This window comes from Kogia breviceps, chromosome 6, assembly GCF_026419965.1.
Source record: "Kogia breviceps isolate mKogBre1 chromosome 6, mKogBre1 haplotype 1, whole genome shotgun sequence".
Lineage (NCBI taxonomy): Eukaryota > Metazoa > Chordata > Mammalia > Artiodactyla > Physeteridae > Kogia > Kogia breviceps.
In genome coordinates, this window is record NC_081315.1 from 98,646,129 (window position 1) to 98,665,397 (window position 19,269).

General features: G+C 37.5%; 1 protein-coding gene across 1 annotated transcript in view; it reads right to left on the bottom strand.

Moving 5' to 3' along the window:
• Positions 1 to 19,269, bottom strand: part of LOC131758188 (cytosolic beta-glucosidase-like) — a 561,551-nt gene that overhangs the window by 142,277 nt on the left and 400,005 nt on the right. The window contains 1 exon segment of the mRNA XM_067036251.1: positions 18,349 to 18,409. Within this exon segment, the coding sequence (XP_066892352.1) occupies positions 18,362 to 18,409 (48 nt within the window). The 3' untranslated portion in view covers positions 18,349 to 18,361.

A 19,269-nucleotide genomic window follows, 5' to 3' on the forward strand; every position in this document is an offset into this window, starting at 1 on the left:
AAATTTGTTACTAAATGAAAAATGTAGTCCCTTTCTAAGCCAAAGTTCTTTGTTTTTCCTGTCATATTGTATGTTTTTATATTCAAAGGCATGAAACCCTGCTTATAACCAAGTGGAAATAAATAAATGCAAAAAGATGGGAAAAAATTGTATTTATCTAAGGTATTCTTATGAATATCACTGAATGTGCTTGAAAGAACATCTTTCATAAGACTCTTCATGCAGCGGCAAGATCTAAAAGTCATACTCAAATAAAAACAACAGCGACAACAACATTCATTGGGCTCTCGAGATGACATCATAGTGTATGAAGGTTAAGAGTGTGGATACAGGTACCTAACTGCTTGAGTTCAAATTCCGTCTCTGCCTCCTACAGACTACGTGACTTAAGCCAATCACTAAATTTCCCTGGGTTTCAGTTTCATGCTGTGTAAAATGAGGAAGAAAAGCCAAACTGCAAAATACCTTTCTCATAGTGTTATTTTTAAGATTAAATGAATTCATGCATGTAAAGGTCTTAGAAGAATGTCTAACACATAAGTTCTATGGAAGCTTTCCTTTTTTATTATTAAGAATAATAATAAGTAAACAATGACTGTTTCAGTCATTGTTCTAAGAGTTTAAATGTACTATTTCATTGGATTGTCACTTCAATCCTGTGAGGCAGGTAATATTATGTCCATTTTGCAGATAAGAAAACCAAGGCATAGGAATGTTATATACTTGCTTGAGATCATATGGATAACAATTGGTAGCCAACAACAGCTACAAAATGATCACAAAACTGCATCTAAAGAAAGATGAGTTCTGTTGGCACTAGGGCTTTGAGTTTTTGTTGTTGTTGTTATTTTGGAATATGCATATTTAAAATAAGAAGAGAGTTTCTCAGGGCAGCAAATGAGATACTGAGCACTGTGGGAGGGAACTCCTAAGAAGAGACATGTGCAGTGCCTTGGGAGACGGTAAACTTGAGATCAGAGCTATCAGATGACGCAGCATTGGAGAGCATTTGCTCTGAGTATGCAATGCAGGCTTCCTCTCACTATGACATCCTCAGTAAATGTATGGAATATCAAACAATGGTTTCAATTCATCATTCTCCTCATAGCAGAATGACACATCCACACCCTTGCCATGGCCTCATCATAGGCTTGATTGTATACCCCACCCACTAACGTTTGGATTGTCCACATTGTTTAGACCAATGAAGTGTTATTAGACGTGATATGAGTTAATGTTTAAAATGTGATTATGCAGTTGGGTTTATTCTTTTGTGCTTTTGTCATCACCACGAGGAGAACATACTGTAGGTATTCACTGCTCTTCAGCCTGAAATCCAGAATGAGGTACGTGGGTCAGACCTGCCACTTGGATCTGAACAATCCACAGTCTAAAACAGAGCTGTGCCAGCTGACCCTCAGATGCATAATTGACAAGAAATGAAAATGTTTATATCTGTAAGTGTCATGACTTCTAACACCAATTACCTATAGTTAAGCCAAACTTCACAGGTTAAGGGCACAATCCTCCCTAAGACTGCCTTCATGTTAGACACCAGTCACATGTTTGAGGATCATTTCTGGTCAACCTGTTATAAATTTGGGGGTCCCCACTACTGCCTCAGGTTCAATAATTTGTCAAGATTCCTCATAAAACTCAAGAAAGCACTATACTTATGATTACAGTTTGATTATAGAAAAGGATTCAAATCAGAACCAGCCAAAGGGATTGATGTATAGGGCAAGGTCTGGGACGTTTCCAAACATGAAACTTTCCTTGTCCTCTCTCCCCATAGAGCTGGAATGCATTGCCCTCCTGGCACACTGACATTTGACAATACTCAGAACATTGTCAACCAGGGGAGCTCAGGCAAACTTTGGTGTTCACATAGTCATGACTGACTAAATCATTGCCTATGTGGCTCACTCTCCAGTCTCTCTCCTCTCTCCAGAGGTCCGGCTGGTATCACATGGCTTCCCCAACCCTGTAATCATGAGGCTGGTCTTTTTGGCATGACCAGCCCCCATCCTGGGTTAGCATAAACTACCAGGACCTACCATGACTAACAAAGCCACTCCTATCACTCAGAGGATTGCAAGGCTTTAGAGTCTACCTCCTAGGAACTGGGGACAAAGGCTAGCCAAATTCTTTATTACACAGTAGGCCACTGAATCTTTCAGGTGGTTTGTTATGCAGCATAATTGTAGCAATAGCTGACTGATGCCAAAAGTCCATTACAAACAAACAAACAAACAAAACACTAAATACCATACTGGTTCAACTTTTTTATGAAAAAATAAATGGGGATAAGGATCAGATGAAGAGACAACCACACATCTCGGTCTCACATTCAAGCAGATATATAATCTCAACCACTTTAATATATACTGAGCTCTCATTCTGGATTTTTAAAATATGGCTTTGTAGTCCATGATCTATTATATTTTTCTGTCTCCCTTGCTTTGATGTAAACCATGAAAGATTTTAGGGCTAAGGATGAAATTTTTTGTTACTGTTTTTTTTTTTTTTTTTTTTTTTCTGGCTGCGCTGCACAGCTTGCAGAATCTTAGTTCTCCGTGACCAGGGAACCAACTGGTGCCCCCCCTATGGTGGAAGTGCAGACTCCTAATCACTGGACCACCAGGGAATTCCAGAAATTTGTGACTCTTTATGAAGACTTTTTCTCCCAAGAGATAGTTACCATTGTTCTCCTTTAAGTGTTGAAGAGGGAGTATTCATTCATACCAATATCAAGTGGGGTAGCCAATTACCTAGCTAGTACTAACAACCAAGAGTCTGGCATTTGCTTTACATGCAGATTTTTAAGGTTCTCCCTAAAAGTGTCTTTAGTGATTCTTCTTTCCTTCATGTATTTAAAAACATAGTTAAACCTTGTTTCATTTTAATTTTTATAGGGGTAGCATAATGACAAGAAAAGAATAACTAGCCTATCCTCAGGGAATCTACTTTAGAAACTCTGTTCTTCATTTGCTGTGTGACATTGATCAAGTCACTCCTCTTCACTAGACCTCAAATTCTTCATCTATAAAATAAAAAGGTAAAACAGCAGATCTCTGAGTTCCTATTCATCCTGGAGAACTCTATTCCTTGATGTCTTACCAGGGTAACCTTTGAGGAATCATTTAACATCCTCCAGCCTGACTCTCTGGAGTACACTCGCTCACCTCAATTAATAGCAAAATCTATCCTTAAAGTCCATTCTTGACTCCTACATCTCAAACCCCACATTCAATCTGTCAGGAAATCGTGTGGGTGCCAACTTCAACATATACTCAGAATCCAATCACTTCTTACAATTGTTACAACCTGGTCTTCAAAACCCAGTGTGTACTTTATTCTTAGAGCACATCTTAATTTGGACTAGCCATCTCGATTTGAACTAGCCATACTTCAAGTGTTCAATAGCCACATGTGGTTAGTAGCTACTGTATTATGAAGCAGAAGTCTAGCATAAAAGTGTATTCTTCTACCTAACCAATGTCCCCACAGACATTGTTCCAAACAGAGCTGCTTGCTCATGACTAATAATACCTGATACATTCCTTTATTTATTCAACAATCTTTTATTGAGCTTCTGCTACCCGCCATAGTGGGTAACTTGTGGAGAGGAGAAAAACTACTGATTTCATTATTCTTCCCAGACAGCTGCTTCTATAAAGAGGATCGCTGGAAATAGACTGCTGTTATCCTAAGGGATAAATTTCTCTCTGATGGTAAGATTCAAATTGAGTTAGGGGTCAGGGAAAGAAAGAAAAATGATAATTTAAGACCTAGGTGGATTTTTTTCTTGCTCCTTATATCATAAATATTGTTGCTTTCTCTACTTATGCATTACAGGAGTTAAGACAAATATTCCTTTTTTCCCCAATTCGTTTGTTTATTAGTTTAGTGTTCTATTGATCACAATGGACCAAGCACTAACTTAGTGCTGCAGGAATGCAATTATATGTTCTCCATTCTCAGCAAACAAAGAAGTTAGAATGTTTTCTCTGGATGACTTTTCAAGGTACTATCTAATCATCTTAAAGTGCAGGAGCAACAAGAATCTTTGGATATGTTAGATGCATACTCACTTACACCATGCATGCCTTATGTGGGCATTTTATTGCAACTTCTTTTCTAAACTCTTAAAGTAAATCAAGTTGTCAAAATCAGAAAAGCCATTCTATCAAGTGTTAAAGAGTAAAAGTAATCTAGAAACATTTTTCCCTTCCATAGGATTTCAGAATCACTGAGTGGAAAAGATCATCTAGCCCCACCCTTTACTCCATAGAGAATACATGTGGGCCAAAAGGATAAGTAGCTTTTATAAGACCATATAATTAAAAGTGATGGTGCTAGGACTGGGATTTTTTTTTAATGCTTGATTTTCATTGTTTTTAGTTCTTTGTACAAAGGAAAGCCTGGGAAGTTTGTCTTTGTTCTCCAACTCCTTCTCCTCTGAGAATTACACAGTATTAAGGGGATGCTGGAGTCCTCTCCTAAGAGTGGTGGTTACATGTAAGCAACCAAGAAGTCCTCCAAAGATGTACTGAGTTGCACCCTTCCCACAAGCATAAAAGAGCTTGAGAGGTCAAGAGAAAGGCTGTCAGGCTGAGCCACTGGAGGGCACCAAATTATCTCTTTTAACTGGAACTATCCACTTGTGGAGAGGAGAAAAACTACTGGTTTGTGTGGGTGTGAAGACAGAAGAATGGGAATTCCCACAATGCTGATTTTAATTCCACAAGCATAAAACTAAAAAATACTAAACACAGGCCAGGTATTCACAGGTAGGTATTATTTCCTGGGATCAGGGGTCCTCCTGGTTTATGCCAGACTCTCAGTGGTCCAAGACCCAAGGGACTGATACTCTGTATTTTCACAAAGTGATTCTTTGGAGAAGACGAAGAAAGGTCTGTGCAGAGATTTTACTGAATCAGAATGATTTTTCACCTTTATTTTAAGCTGTTCAGCCAGAGTCACTTGCCAATAGCCTCAGCAAAATATAAGATGAATGTCCATCTGTTCAGAAACCTACAGAATCATCTGTTTTCATGGAGATAGGACTCGTCAGCATGTCATCCCATTTCTTATAATTCAGCCTCTTCGTCCTCCAACTGATTTAGGTAGTACTTCAGTTGGTGACCCTCAAAGCCCATTAATGAGTTTGATATTCCTTTTTTGCTCTGCTGGTTCTTCATTTGTCTGAGAAGTAGCAAGAAGCAATGAAATCTTACCTGGCATCTCTGTCCTATAGCAAGGGGAGATAATTGAGACTCCACAGCAATACCACAGGCTCACTTTGGAAAGCAAGGAAGCTTCAGTAATATGTGCACAATTCAGAGAATTACAAATCTTCAATGAAGTTACTAAAGGCCTTTGTTTCTGATGATCGTCATGGAGAGAATAAAAAGAGCTCTGGTTTAGCCTACAGAATAAGAAGTGAATAAAGACCTGCCTGGGTACCTCAACTAGTGATTGAGAACATGGTGTTCCATTTCTCAGTGTGAAGCAATTTGTAGAGCTCTGGAAGATGCTACGTAAAATAAATTTATCTAGTACCAGGGTATAATTTGTCCTTTCACACTAATGCTTTCCAAACAATACAGCTAAACTCACAAACATCCCAGGAAATCTCAGGAATACAACTGATTGCTTTTGTATCACACCACTAAAAGCCAAGAACTAGACAACCCAGGCTCAGCCACTGTTCTACTATTAGGCAAGTAATGGAGAAGGCACTGGTTCAGGTTAGAACTGCAATTCTAATGAATTGTATCTATTAACTAAAGTAGATTATATATATTATTCTATAAGAAGATGCTTCTTATTTCACTCATGGAGGTTAACCAAAAAAATACTAACAATTAGAAACTGTTAATTTCTGTATCATTGTCAAAGCACTTTTCCCCTATATATCCTACTTAATCCTTTCAATAACCTATGAGGTTATTATTATTTCATATTAAAAATGTAGACCAAAAGTAAAACAAAACTAAGGCAAAGAATGGTTGAACAATTTGTGTTAGGCAATGCAGTAAGTGGTCAAGTCAGGGTTCAAATTCTCCTTTTTCAGGCAAATATATCCAGAGATTACTGGAATTGTAAATGAGTATTAGTCTTCTAGAATGTTCTCAGTTCAAAAGGTGTAATTTTGTTGATTCCTGTACACATTTACTAAGTAAATGTAGTAATGTTTCTGCCTCCTTGTTTCCCATAGAAAGCTCTTTATGTATATCTGATATGATTTGCTCTGTGAATATTTATTTTAGCCACTGCATTATAAGCTCCTTGCAGGTTGGGACCATGCCTCATTCATCTTTACAACCCTCTTTCCTCAGAGCCTAGCACAGTGTCTATCCATATAATAGATCTTCAAATATTTATTGAATTACATTGAATTAGTTGCTATAGTAAAGTTTGTAATGGTCTGAGGCATCTCGCCAAATGATGCCTGCTTGAATTTCTTCCAAGACCCAAAGTGAGATATTTAATTGTGTTATACTCTATTTGGAACAAAAAGAATTTTAAAACCAATATAAGAACTATAATTATGATGAACTATGGAGACCCTTAACAGTGACCCCACCTTCTGCATTCTAGACTTAAGTAACTGAAAACATTTAAGAAGTGGAGAGCTGGAGACCATTTTGTAGCAGCAAGCAAAATGCAGCAATATTGCAGGATATATTCTTACAGTTTTGTCTAGTAACAGCCCATGGACCTATCCATCTACTGTCTGGCAAAACAGATTGCATTGACCTGAAGGATCCATTAGTGTTTATCTGGAGACTGCTGCAGAAGAAGGCTTGTGTGTCCCGTGTAGGCTAGCAAGTAGAATTATTCTTCTCTTTGCTTCACAGACATTCTCGGACAAAGGCTGATGACAAACTTGAACATGTTCACAGAGAGCAGAGTGAGAATGTTCGTGTACTTGTGGGGTATGGAAGGGAAGAGGGAAGACAAACCATCATATGAAAAAGAGACAAAAAATTGGGAGTGAGTACCCTGGAGGCAAGAAAATTTAAAGTAGATATTTAAAGAATTTTTTTTTTACATGGAATATACACAGTGTACAATCACCTGCCATAACTATTACTGATGATGGCTTGGACTGAAAAGTAGCAGTAGGTAGCATATCACATACAAAGATACACTTGTAATTTGTTCTTATTCTACCTAACACCTTCTCTCTGATGAAAAATGTACTTTCCCTTCAAGGTTCATTTCAGGTAACATCTTCTCCATGAAAGATCCCTGATTCCCCAACAATATTACCTCCATGGTAATTTACCTCATTCAGCATGTGCCACACTCTTTTACAGCTTTTTGTCTACTTGACTATCACCTTCACTAGATTGTGAGCTTGGAGTAGGATGCAATAAATATGGTTATTTTATCTTTGTATGCCTGGTGTTTAGTAGAGTGTTTAGCATGTACTAAATGCTCAGTGAGAATTAAAGGGAAAAAGAGAAGGAGAAAGAGAAAAAGAGAGGAAGGAAAGAAAATAGAAGAGGTTTATTAGGAAAGGAACTATAATACAACACAGAATTGAGCTATAACAGTCATGTCCCTGAGCTGTTAGGGGTATAGAGTGAGAGTATAATAGTGCTGCCTAGGGAGTGGCATGGTACTGTCAAATGGCCAGCATCAGAAACAAATAATTCCACCGTAATTTTTAATTGCCCCCATTTTAATGCTGCTAAGCTCAGAGAAAATAGTATTCCTACCAAAAGACTCCAACTGTCCCCGGAGAACCTGGTCTCAGTGCACTCTGTTTAAAGAGGCAGAGAGCTGCAGCATCTGGCAGACTTAAATAAAAATGTCTAGAAGCTTCAGAAATTAGTACCAAGAGAACTGAAATGAGAAACCGTGCCCCGTAGCAGGAAGCACAAGGCAAAGATGGCTTAGAATGCCCACAAAAGGATGTAGACTGGATAAGGACAGAAGAGAGGTGATAGTCTTGCTTACACTGGGTAAACAGTGTCACCGGTCTGTTAGTCAAGAAGAGTTAGACACTGACATGAGAACACTTGGAACCACCCTGCATGGCTCATTGTGTGTGTATGGAATAAACTGCATACAATTCCCTACCATAGGGATGGGTTCAGTCATTCTCAATAAAGCTTTTTCTTAATGAAATCTCAAGTTAACATGCCTATCTAAATATTATTATCTATAGATATAAATAGATATATACCTGGAAAGGATGAGCTCTACCTGAAGATGGAAATCAAGATTTGGATGCTCACTATATGTAACACAGGTAAGCAATTCCCCTTTAAGAAATTTCTAATTGGGCTATCTTCTGTGTAGTTGTGTAATACATCCAAGAAGACCTTCAATAGTATTGTATTCCCAGTTGTGCTTTTGTATTCCTACTGATGGCCCATGGTATTAACACTGATATTCAGATTCTACTGTGTCACATGACCAGGTCTTATAGCAACATGAGGCTTGAGTCTCCCAGATCTAGGACTGGCTGGGCACAATTTTTAGCTGTGTCTGGGGACCAAGGCTTTAGATCCCAGTCCATTCTTGTGACCTCACTGTGACTCATTGCTCACCAGCATATCCCACAGTGAGTTTGTGACATCCATGAGGATGAATGCAACAGGCTTTTCAAGGAAGACGTCTATATGTGGGGGGATGGGGTGTCACTCCCCAACCCCATCAGTTAAAAACAAGTCTGTATGAGAAAGTTTTGAAAATTATAAACAACAGGTTTTTTTTTTTTTTCACTTTTTGAGTTCCAAAAGCACCCCAAACACAAATTTCTATAGCTTCACCATACTCTAAGGAAGGAGGACATGAGTATCATTGCCTAGGTTTTCTGCTTCATGAAATGGCAGCTCAGAGAGTAGAAGTGCATTGTGTAAGGTGCAGAGCGGGTCAATTGCAGAAGGTATAGAGAGCTGATGTTTCTAATCTAACCTGCTAGCAATTTAGTTCTTAAGCCATTGCAGCATTCTTCTACGTAAAATTACACAGCTCTCAAGGATGCTGCCTAATAACTTTCATAGATGTTTCTACATGAATTGGAGGAGTATATCTTTGAAATGACATCTGCAGTCATGGTTATATGGTTTTGAAAAGCACTATGCCCTGTACTGCAGTCGTAGTCATTAAATCATTTTTAAAATACCAGCTTACTTTGACGACAATCGCCATGTTAGAAGTTTTTGATGGAAACAGCCCAGTCATTTCAGTGTGAAAAGCCCGGCATTCTAAAGCCAGAGAGCTGAAGGAGCTTTTGTGTTTTTAGCTAGGTCAGTTCTTTATAATTTTTATGAACCTGAGACAGTTGTGAGACCACATTAAGAACTCAATGTTAAAAGCTTACTGAAGGAATATTAATAGTGATTTGAACGAGGTGGGAGGATGTGAATGTCCCCAAACCCAATTCAGCCCTTAGAGAACCCTGTGCAAGTGTCCAACTGCACTGGATCTAGAGTCAAGAGTCCACATGACTTGGTCAAATGTGGCTGCACAGCTGCCAGTTATTTTTTATTTAAGTCTTGGAGCAAGGTATTAGGAATAGAAATCAATCCTGCTCTTTGATCACTGTCCAGAAAGCTGTACTAGTTTCCTAGGGCTGCAGTCACAAAGAAAAAAAAAACTATGTGACTTTAAACAACAGAAATTTATGGTCCCACATTTCTAAAGGCTGGAATTCCAAAATCAAAAAAGCCTGGAATTCTAGTGGATCCTTGGCATTCCTTGGCATTCTTGGCTTGTAGATACATCACTCCAGTCACTCAGCCATTTTCTCCCTGTGTGTCTTCACATCATCTTCCCTCTGTGCATGTCCACATTTCCCCTTTTTATAAGGACACCCCTTTTTATAATCCATATATTGGATTAGGGTCCATCCTGAGGACCTCATTTTAACTTGATTACCTCTGTAAAGAACTTACTTCCAAAAAAAAAAAATCACATTTTGAGGTACTAGGGGTTAAGACTTCAACATATCTTGTTTGAGGGACACAATTCAATCCACAATAGAAGCCTGGAAAAAAAAAATCAAATCTCCGAAACTATGATGGCTCTGATTCACATTCATAAGCAAAGAAAAATCTAAGCTTATGTTTTCTTAAATGATCGATGATCTGAATTAGAATTCCAATGTAAATAACTAATTTTGGAAAATCAAGCCTATAAAGAAAGAATATTCTGTGTAATTCTAAACTCATCCCTCTTCTCTATTCCCACAGTCACTCTCATGATATTTATCATTTTGTGGCTGTATCTTAACACAAATATGACTGTTCCACTGGGCTGTGGTGGCTTAAGGCAGAAGCTGCTTTATTTTTCTTTGAATCTCCAGTGCTTAGTAGAGTGCTTGGATCATATTGATCACTTGAAAAATTTTTTGTCACATGAAGGAATGAATTGATAAAAAGTAGGGACAATATAGAGTACACAAAATAAAAACCTTGGAACTCAATACACTTGGCTCCAGTCCATAAGCTCTTAATAATGAGTTATGTGACCTTGGGCAAGTCTTTTCACCTGTATCTGATTTCTTTATCTGTACAATGGCAGTGTTTAACTAAGTGACCTCTAAGGTCCCTGTGGGCTCCCACATGGATTCTAAGGGACACCTGAAATAGATGGTGGTGAATAGCAGACCTGCCACAGCATTTTTATGCACACTTGCAACTGACTAATGCAAGTAGGGAAATTCAGTGAAACACTAAGGACTCTCACTAGTTCCTTACAACCATCCTTCATCCTCACCTACGTGTCCCCTTTGACTCTCTTGACTGGGTTCAGATCACTCATCTCCTTAGAAAGATCTCTTTGTGCACATCCTTCCTTTGCTCTCTGCCCAGAAATCCCGTGATATATTTCTGATGCCCTTTAAATTCGGCCAAAAGTGCATAGAACTCTCTGTAAGTTATGGGTCATGACCCTCTGTTCCTTTCAAATAGAACAGAACATCCACTTGCATTTTTGTCGACATCCTGACTGTGCTCTCTCTCCCTTCCAAAATAGATCATGATTCAACAGTTTAGTATGTCAGTCAGTTCTGATGTTTTAGGCAAGTGTTATAAATATATCTATGATGATAGAAGGATTTTCTAAAAAAAAAAAAAATCAATTTCTATGTTCAAGCTTAGTCCAACAGGTTCTGTATTAGCTTCTTACTGTTTAGTATTTTCTCCCTCATTCTGATTCCCATTATGTGTTGGAAACTAACCTGTTCTAGACTAGAGATGGAAGGTGGGAAAGAAAACAAGTATTTTTTTCCAGAATTGCTTGTAACACGGGAATAAAAGTCAACACTAAACATTCTCCCAATGCCTCAGTTTCCCATGGGCAAAATGAGTTCAATGCTATTAGCCCCCTACCTCAAAGACTTGTTGGAAGGATTGATTAGGTAATTACCAAACTCTTTGATCTTGTCCAATATACATCAAGCAGTCAACTAATGATTTAGAAGTCTATCTCCTAGTCTTTCACAGCCCTGGACTGGGACATTTACAGCCAAAAATCTATATTCATTGCGGTGTCAATCATTTTCATCAAAACTAAACTAAGAGTAGCTTTAAAAGCCTAAGCTATAACAGTATCTCTACAGAAAGAGGATGTAATTAATTGGTCATGAAAAGAGATTCCTCTCTGGACCCTGGAGCCCTGAGACTAAAAGACATTAAAGTATCCTTTCAAAATCAGGGAATTTACTACAGTGATTCAAAAAAATATGGAAGGTTTTAAAAATTGACTTAGAAAAAACAGAAACATAGTGACACATTCTGATTTGGGGCATCAGAAAAAGGGACATTGATATCCCTTTTCTCTTAGAGAATATCTTACGGCAGGTTTTAGCTAAAAATATTATTTTGAAGACTTATGAGTACTCCCTTTTCCTTTATGGATAGGAGGTCTGTATGTATAAGAAGTGAAGTGGCAATTCTGGGGTTATTTTCTGCAAAAAAGCCTCCAGTTGACTCCTTTAGGTTTATGCCACAAGGAACATCACATTTTAGCTTTGAGCAACAGAGCAGTGGAGGAAATGAAGGAATCGGACTCAGTACCATTTGGCTAGCTCCAAGATATAACCAAGATGCTTTACCTCCTTAATTTTAGTTCATTTATGTATAAATGGAAACCATATTACCTGCTCTGCTACTTCAAGCTTTTCTAATGCAATTTTCATAGGCCCATGCTCTTCTTTTGTATTTTTGTTTATGTGTCCCTCTCCCATCTTTTGCACATGATTTTTAGAATCTGGATGCATGAGAGGGCTCCTTGTGCAGCCATGTTGGTTTCTGTAGCTACCTGAGGTCCTATTTGCAGAATTACATTTTAAAGCTTGCTGTCATTACTTCTTGAGCCATCTCTCTTTTTAGAAGTTCTGCTCAAAGGAGCATATCTCATCTTCGCCTGAGTCTATATTAACTGGTTCATTGTAGGTCTTCTGTAACTCTGCTGAATGAACTGTGAATGAAAACTGACTTCCTAAAGTACTCAACTATCCCCAAAATTTCATTCCTTGGCTGTTAAAGCCCCTAGAAGTTTATTACATTCACTCTCTCCCAAGGTCCCTATCTCTTTTGCTTCACAAGAATGAAGTTCAGGGCAGAGGTTTTCTGGTTAGCTTATTCAATCTTAAAATCAATGAAATTGGAGGTAAGGGATTTGAAAGTTTATTAGATCATCTCTTTTTCCAAGAATTATATGCCCAGGTATTGAAATATATCCTTCATTACTCAACCCTTTAGATCAGTGCTTCCTATACTCACCCAATCATTAAAATTACCTAGAAAGATTGTTCAAAATAGAAAAGCAGGTTCTTTCCCAAACATACTGAATCTGAAGCTCCAAAAAGTAAAACTTAGACATCTGCATTTTTTAAAAGTTTCCCCAAGTGTTTCTGGTATGTAGCCAGGTTTGGGAACCACTGTCTTCGAAAGTTGCTCTTTGAACTGAATGGAAAGCCCTTCTACATTTTTTAAGACGTAAAATATAGTGTCTTTCTCTTGAGGTGGGCAAGGCAAATAGATTCTCCAAAATATTTTTCTTTGACTTAATCTATGCCTTTAAAAAAAAAAAGTCAGATAATGGGGGTGGGATTAATTATCTAAGACTATTGTAACAAGTACCACAAACTGACTGGCTTAAAAACAGAAATGTATTCTCTTAGAGTTTATTTTCTTCTTTATTGGGGTAAAATTGCTTTCCAATGTTGTGCTAGTTTCTGCGGTACAATGAAGTAAATCAGCAATATGTATAACTATACCCATCCCTCTTGGACCTCCCTCCCACCCCACCATCCTACCCTTCTAGGTCATCACAGAGCACCGAGCTGATCTCCCTGTGCTGTACAGCAGCTTCCCACTAGCTGTCTGTTTTACACATGGTAGTGTATTTATGTCGAACTTAATCTCCCAATTCGTCCCACCCTCCCCGTCCCCCCTCCATGTCCACACATCCGTTCTCTACATTTATGTCTCTATTCCTGCCTTACAAATAGGTTCATCTGTACCATTTTTCTAGATTTCACATATAAATCAAGGTGTCAGCAGGTCCATATTCCCTCTGAAGTTTCTAGGGAGGGATCTGTTCCAGACCTCAATCCTCACTTCTGGTAGTTCCTTGGGTTTTGGCCGCATAACTCCAATTTTTTCTTGGCATTCTACCTGTGCATGCATGTCTGTCTAGATAGTAAAAGATACAAAAGGTGAGAGTGGAGGGAGCTGCTTCGTATGCTTGTATGTACCTTGCTATCTTTTTAGCTGCCAGAGTAAAAATAGGCAATAGATTCCTGGCCATACAGTAGAGAGAAGACAAGATGCTACTCTCAGGAAATCAAAGGTCATGGGGAGAAGAAAATGTCTGTAGACAAGACATAACAGGAGGAACATTAAGAGACATGCTGACTGATGCATGAGAAATTTACAATATAACTGGCAGGAAATTATAGCTTGAGTGAAAGTGACAAGTCATTAAATGAATATCAGAGAAAAATAAACTGAAAATGATATTCCTTGGAGACAAATAACCCAGTAGACACTATCAAGCAACTGCTAACAAATGTGCACGTGGGAGAGAAAAAGAGCTTCAAAGCAACATTTGTGATGACATACGGTGACAAATGGAGAAGTACTACTTTAACTAGTGAAAGAGACAGCAACGCATTCCAGGGTGTTAGCATAGGGGAGCACAATAAAACCTGCCTAGAAAACAATGCAAAAGCACATGGACCAACACATGAGGGTTAGACGTGCAGAAACACTGGAATATTCAATCAACTGGGGTTGATCTAATCACCTTGAAAAAATTAACAAAGTATTCTAACTTAAATTACTGACCTTACACAACTTAAACACCACCGAAGACCTGCTAATCAACTAGAGCCTACGTTGTTTTCTTGTAGCAAATGGACTGAAAAAGTAGTATGAACACTTAATCCTATATAATTGATGAAAATCAGAGCAGATTCTATGTCTGAGAATTAAAACTATGCATTAAACTGTACTGTCCTGAACTATTGGTTTATCTTATCCTTTTGGGGATGCATACAAAAACATTTTACTAATCCAGAACTCAAATTCTGGTTATGCTACCTTTGTGAGACACAGCTGAGAACTAAAAAGGAAACACAGAAGTCCTTTGAAGAGTCACAAGAAGTATCCCAAATCTATTTCATTAAGGCTCATGTAGTTTCCTCTTAGGGAGATGTTCTCTGTTCTTCCTTCTGAGACTATCTGGGCAGGCTCTGCATATAGCTCCAGTATACATGATTATCTGGTTTCCCAACTAGTGTTAGCTGAAGAGCAAGTGCTTGAAAGGATACAGTATATCAGTTCATGGTGACACACTGATAGCTGCAGCAAGTGATAGGTGACAGCAAATGAGAAATCAGAGAAATGATAAAAATGAAACTTAAGAAAAAAAAAGCACAACAATGATCTGAAGTTGTTTAACAAAGGGAAACAGTTCTATCTATCTCAATTATTCCAACAGCATCACTGAATTATAGCATGGTATCATGACAAATGATTATAGTGATGACCCTAAGCCATCAAGAAAAAAATAAATTTGGTTCAAGATGTATCATTTAAGGTGGCAGAAAAAGTGAAATAAAATTTTCGATCATCCAAGTGATTACTTTTTTAAAGTTTTAGTGTTTACAGTAATGAATCCTTACTATTCAAAAAATTCAACTCTTAAAAATAACTCACTCTTTGCAGTATTCATGAAATATCATTATATTTCTGTGGTCCTGACCTGTCTCCTAACATTTAGATCCAGATTTTAAAAAGTTTGAGAACATCTCTGTTTAAGTATCCCAATGATTTTTCTTATTACATGTCTGAACTCATATTATGACATTCAACCTCCAAACTTATCCTTGCATCAGTTGAGTGCCACTAGCCATGCAGGAATATGAGTCAGAAATTTCGAGACCCTCTCCCTGATTATGTCAATACCATCTGCCTCTCACTTACATGCAGTCAACCCAATATTTCCATCTAGACCTAAAACCTATTTTGTATCTATGTTTCTATTTACACCTTAGTACTTTTGCCTGAGCTTGCACCATTTCCAGCACCTCTCATAGGCATCCTATGTTAGAGTCACACCAAATCATTTTCCATTTGCCATTCTATCTTATTCTCTCATGTCTTTCCTCCTGCCTGGTCGGAATGAGTCAAGTGCTCTCTTGTCTAGGTAACTCGTTTTACATGTGTGTGTTTGTCAGCTTTTTTTCTTTTTCTTTTCCTTTTTTTTTTTTTTTTTTTTGCAAGACAAAAAAAAATAGATATCTGAGACTAGGTATCATTTCTTAGGCACTTAGTGATTATCTCTTGAAATATTTACTGAGTAGTTAATACAAGCCAGACAGTCTACTAGCACTGGAGTTAGTTTCTTCCACTCAAGAGCACTGTGAACAGGCAAGTTCCCTGAGTCTGAATTTCATCACTTGCTAAATGAGGGAAGTAACAGTAATCTCATAGCATTTTCTGAAGAATTAATTGAGATAATGGAAGTAAAGTGAAGTATCTGACGTACATGGTAAGAGGTCACTACACATTTATATTTTAAAATCCCATTAGAAAGAGTAAAGGATACCCATGTATATGATAGACCCCTAGTTTTCTGAAATGTATAATATACAGAATTAAATCACATTTATAAAGTGCCCAATTATTGTAGTGCTCCCATGTCTATTACCTTTTTTTAATGAACACAGTGTGTGAGCAATTAGTCAAGTTTAAAATACCTCACTTTATACATATATTTATAGAATACAGTCTTTTCATTGGATCATCTCATTTGTTCCTCATACAGCCTTCTGACAGGCATCCTTATTGTCTTTGCTGTGATAAAGAAGTTGAGTCTTGCTGAGGTTCTAGAAGTTATTTGCCCAGGTTTACATTAGGAAGATGGACAGAAGCAAAAACAGACATAGTTTTTGGACTTAGTCTAGTATCTTTCCACTGATGCTTCTCCCCTGCCCAACTGCCCATCCATCAAAACATACATTTGTCAAACATGAAAATCTTCATGCAGAACATACTTTTGTCAAACATGAAAATCTTCATGCAGAGGAAGGTGAATGTTTAGTGAAGAGAAACTGCTTTTACCTTTCTTGAACTATGGACAAGTTTGGCCATTCCATCTACAACAGGAAACTGTATCAGTGGTGGTGCTGGTAAAAATCAGATGGTCCATTCAAAGGGTTATTAATTGGAGAAGGTTCAATGAAGTCTCTATTTACTGAGAGGAAAAGAAAGTCAAGGTAACTAGCAAGAGATGGTGGAGCACCCAGGGACTAGCAATAGTAGGAAGCTGTTATCAACCGAGACCTGAAGGGGCAGAGGAGGGAAAAATGTTACTGGTACTCAAAAAAAGTTGTAGCAAGAGAAAAGACACCTCCACATAGGATATGTAACCATAGAAAAAGGAACACAGTAACTGTAAAAAACATGGCCCAGCAGGGGAAAGTAGAGATAGAAATATTGGTAGCTCTCCCCCAGCTCTTCCTCCATTTTCTCGCCAGTGCCTTCCATTAGCAGAAGCCAATTAGAAGTAGAGAAAAGTGGAGCCCAAATTACGCCATTCTTGAGGTCAGATTTTTGGGGCAGAGTACAGGGATGAGAAGGGCAAAAAGAAAAACAAAAAAGAATCTGGAGGGAAAATGGAGAATGATCAGCACAGAAACTCGTCTACATGATGAAGAAAGGAAGCATGTCATTTTCCTATTAATTCTTAGGATTCTTGTGGCAATAGGATAGGGGTTATGTTATTCAGTGGCCTCTGATTAAAATTAACTATGTCAAGTGACTCTTGGCTTAACAAGGCCACATTTAAAACCATGGACCTCAGAACCTGCCCAAGCAGTTTCCTCCACTCAACAGCACCATGAATAGGCAAGTTCCTTAATTTCTTTGAGCCTCAGTTTCATCATTCGTTAAATGAGGGAAATAATAGTATCCATCTCATAGCAAGCTCTGAAGAATTAAATGAGACAATGGAGGTAAAGTGAAGCCTCTGACACATGTGGTAAGAGTTCAATAGACATTTATGACTTTAAAGTCATGTTAGAAAGAGTAAAGGATACTCAAGAAGCACCATTCCCCAAAGAATATCTGTATTAGGTAGAGAAGGCATGTGGAAAACCCAAAGAATTTAAGTTATGATGACCTTATTTTTATAAATACTTTATTCACCCATTCAGGACCTATTTCTATGCCATGCCTTTGTCAAGCTGATGAAATCTGTGGAAAATAACTTTCTCAGAATAAACTTTTTAAATGCATAAACAAAATTTATAAGATCATAAGTGAAAACAATTATGGAATTATTTGCATATTTGATATTAACCAATCATAGAAATAATTAGAGAAAACATTTATGATATAGTAATGTGTGTTCTTTTTTAGTAATACATTATGAAATAAAATCTCATGGTAAATCAAATAATCAACATAATTTTAAAATACAGTTGATCTTTGAACAGTGCAGGTTTTAACTGTTCAGGTTCACTTATACACAGATATTTTTCAATAGTAAGTACTACAGTACCACACCATCCATGGTTGGTTGAATCCTTGGATATAGAGGAACCATAGATGCAGAGGATTGACTATAAATTATACTCAGATTAACGTCCTGTGTTGTTCAAAAGTCAACTATGGTAACAAAGGTAACATTTCTAGACCTCAACAATAACTGTAATGTGATAATAAAATATTTGTGATTTCTAATGATGACAAAAATCACAGACACTGCTAATATTGCTGGAATTAGCTGCTTTACATTTGCAACTTGGAGAATTAATGATTAGCTAGTAAGAGATTTTTAGGGCAAAGATAGATTTATTTTTCCTACCCCAGTTCACAGATCACATTGGTTTCCATCCACAGTGTTCAGGGTCCATGGAACTCCTGACCTAGAGAGTAACACAATGGTTGTTAAGTAGTATACATTCAATAAATATTCACTAAACTGAAATAAACATGACAAAAGAACCATACCTAAAGACACAAAGTATTAGATAGAATTTCTTGCAGATAGTGAATGACTCTGAGTAAGCCAATAAGATTGGAGTCAATAAGGTAAGATTTCATTAGATCCCACCTGTAATCCCACCTGTAGGTCCCACTAAGCATAGACATGAAATGTGTCATATGTGGAAAAGAACTAGGTCTTTGAATTATCCTGTAATCAAAAGGCTTTACAGAAAGACATGAAGAAAAACTGTGAAGTATGTTAAGGAATAGACATTTTAAACTTCCTGATAAAGGAAAAAGTAAACCAAGAATAATAACACTTTCATACATAAAACTTCTTTTCTGAGGAGGAGAAAATTCTCCTAAGTCAGTAAGTGACCCCAATCAACATGGCAACCAGTCTATGAGAACATACTCATTCTCTCCGAGAAGCAAAGCAGCAGGACTTGAAAAATAACAAGACACTCCTTCTATCTACTGAATCACTGTGAAAAAAAAAAAAAAAAATGCTAAGAAAACTGTGATGAAATGGGAATTTTTCATACTTTACTTATAAGAAGGTAACTTGGAGCAACCATCTGGAGAATGATTCAATAATAAGCATCAAAACCTTACAAGCTATTTAAGAGCTTTACGTACATTATTTCATGTAATATTTAAAACAACACAGTGAAGCAGATATGAGTATCCCCATTTTATAAATGTAAACCCAAAGGATCTGTGAGTTAAGTAATGTGTCCAAGCCACAGGGCTAGAGAGAAGCAGAAACAGAATTCCAGTCCAAGTCTCTCTAGCACCA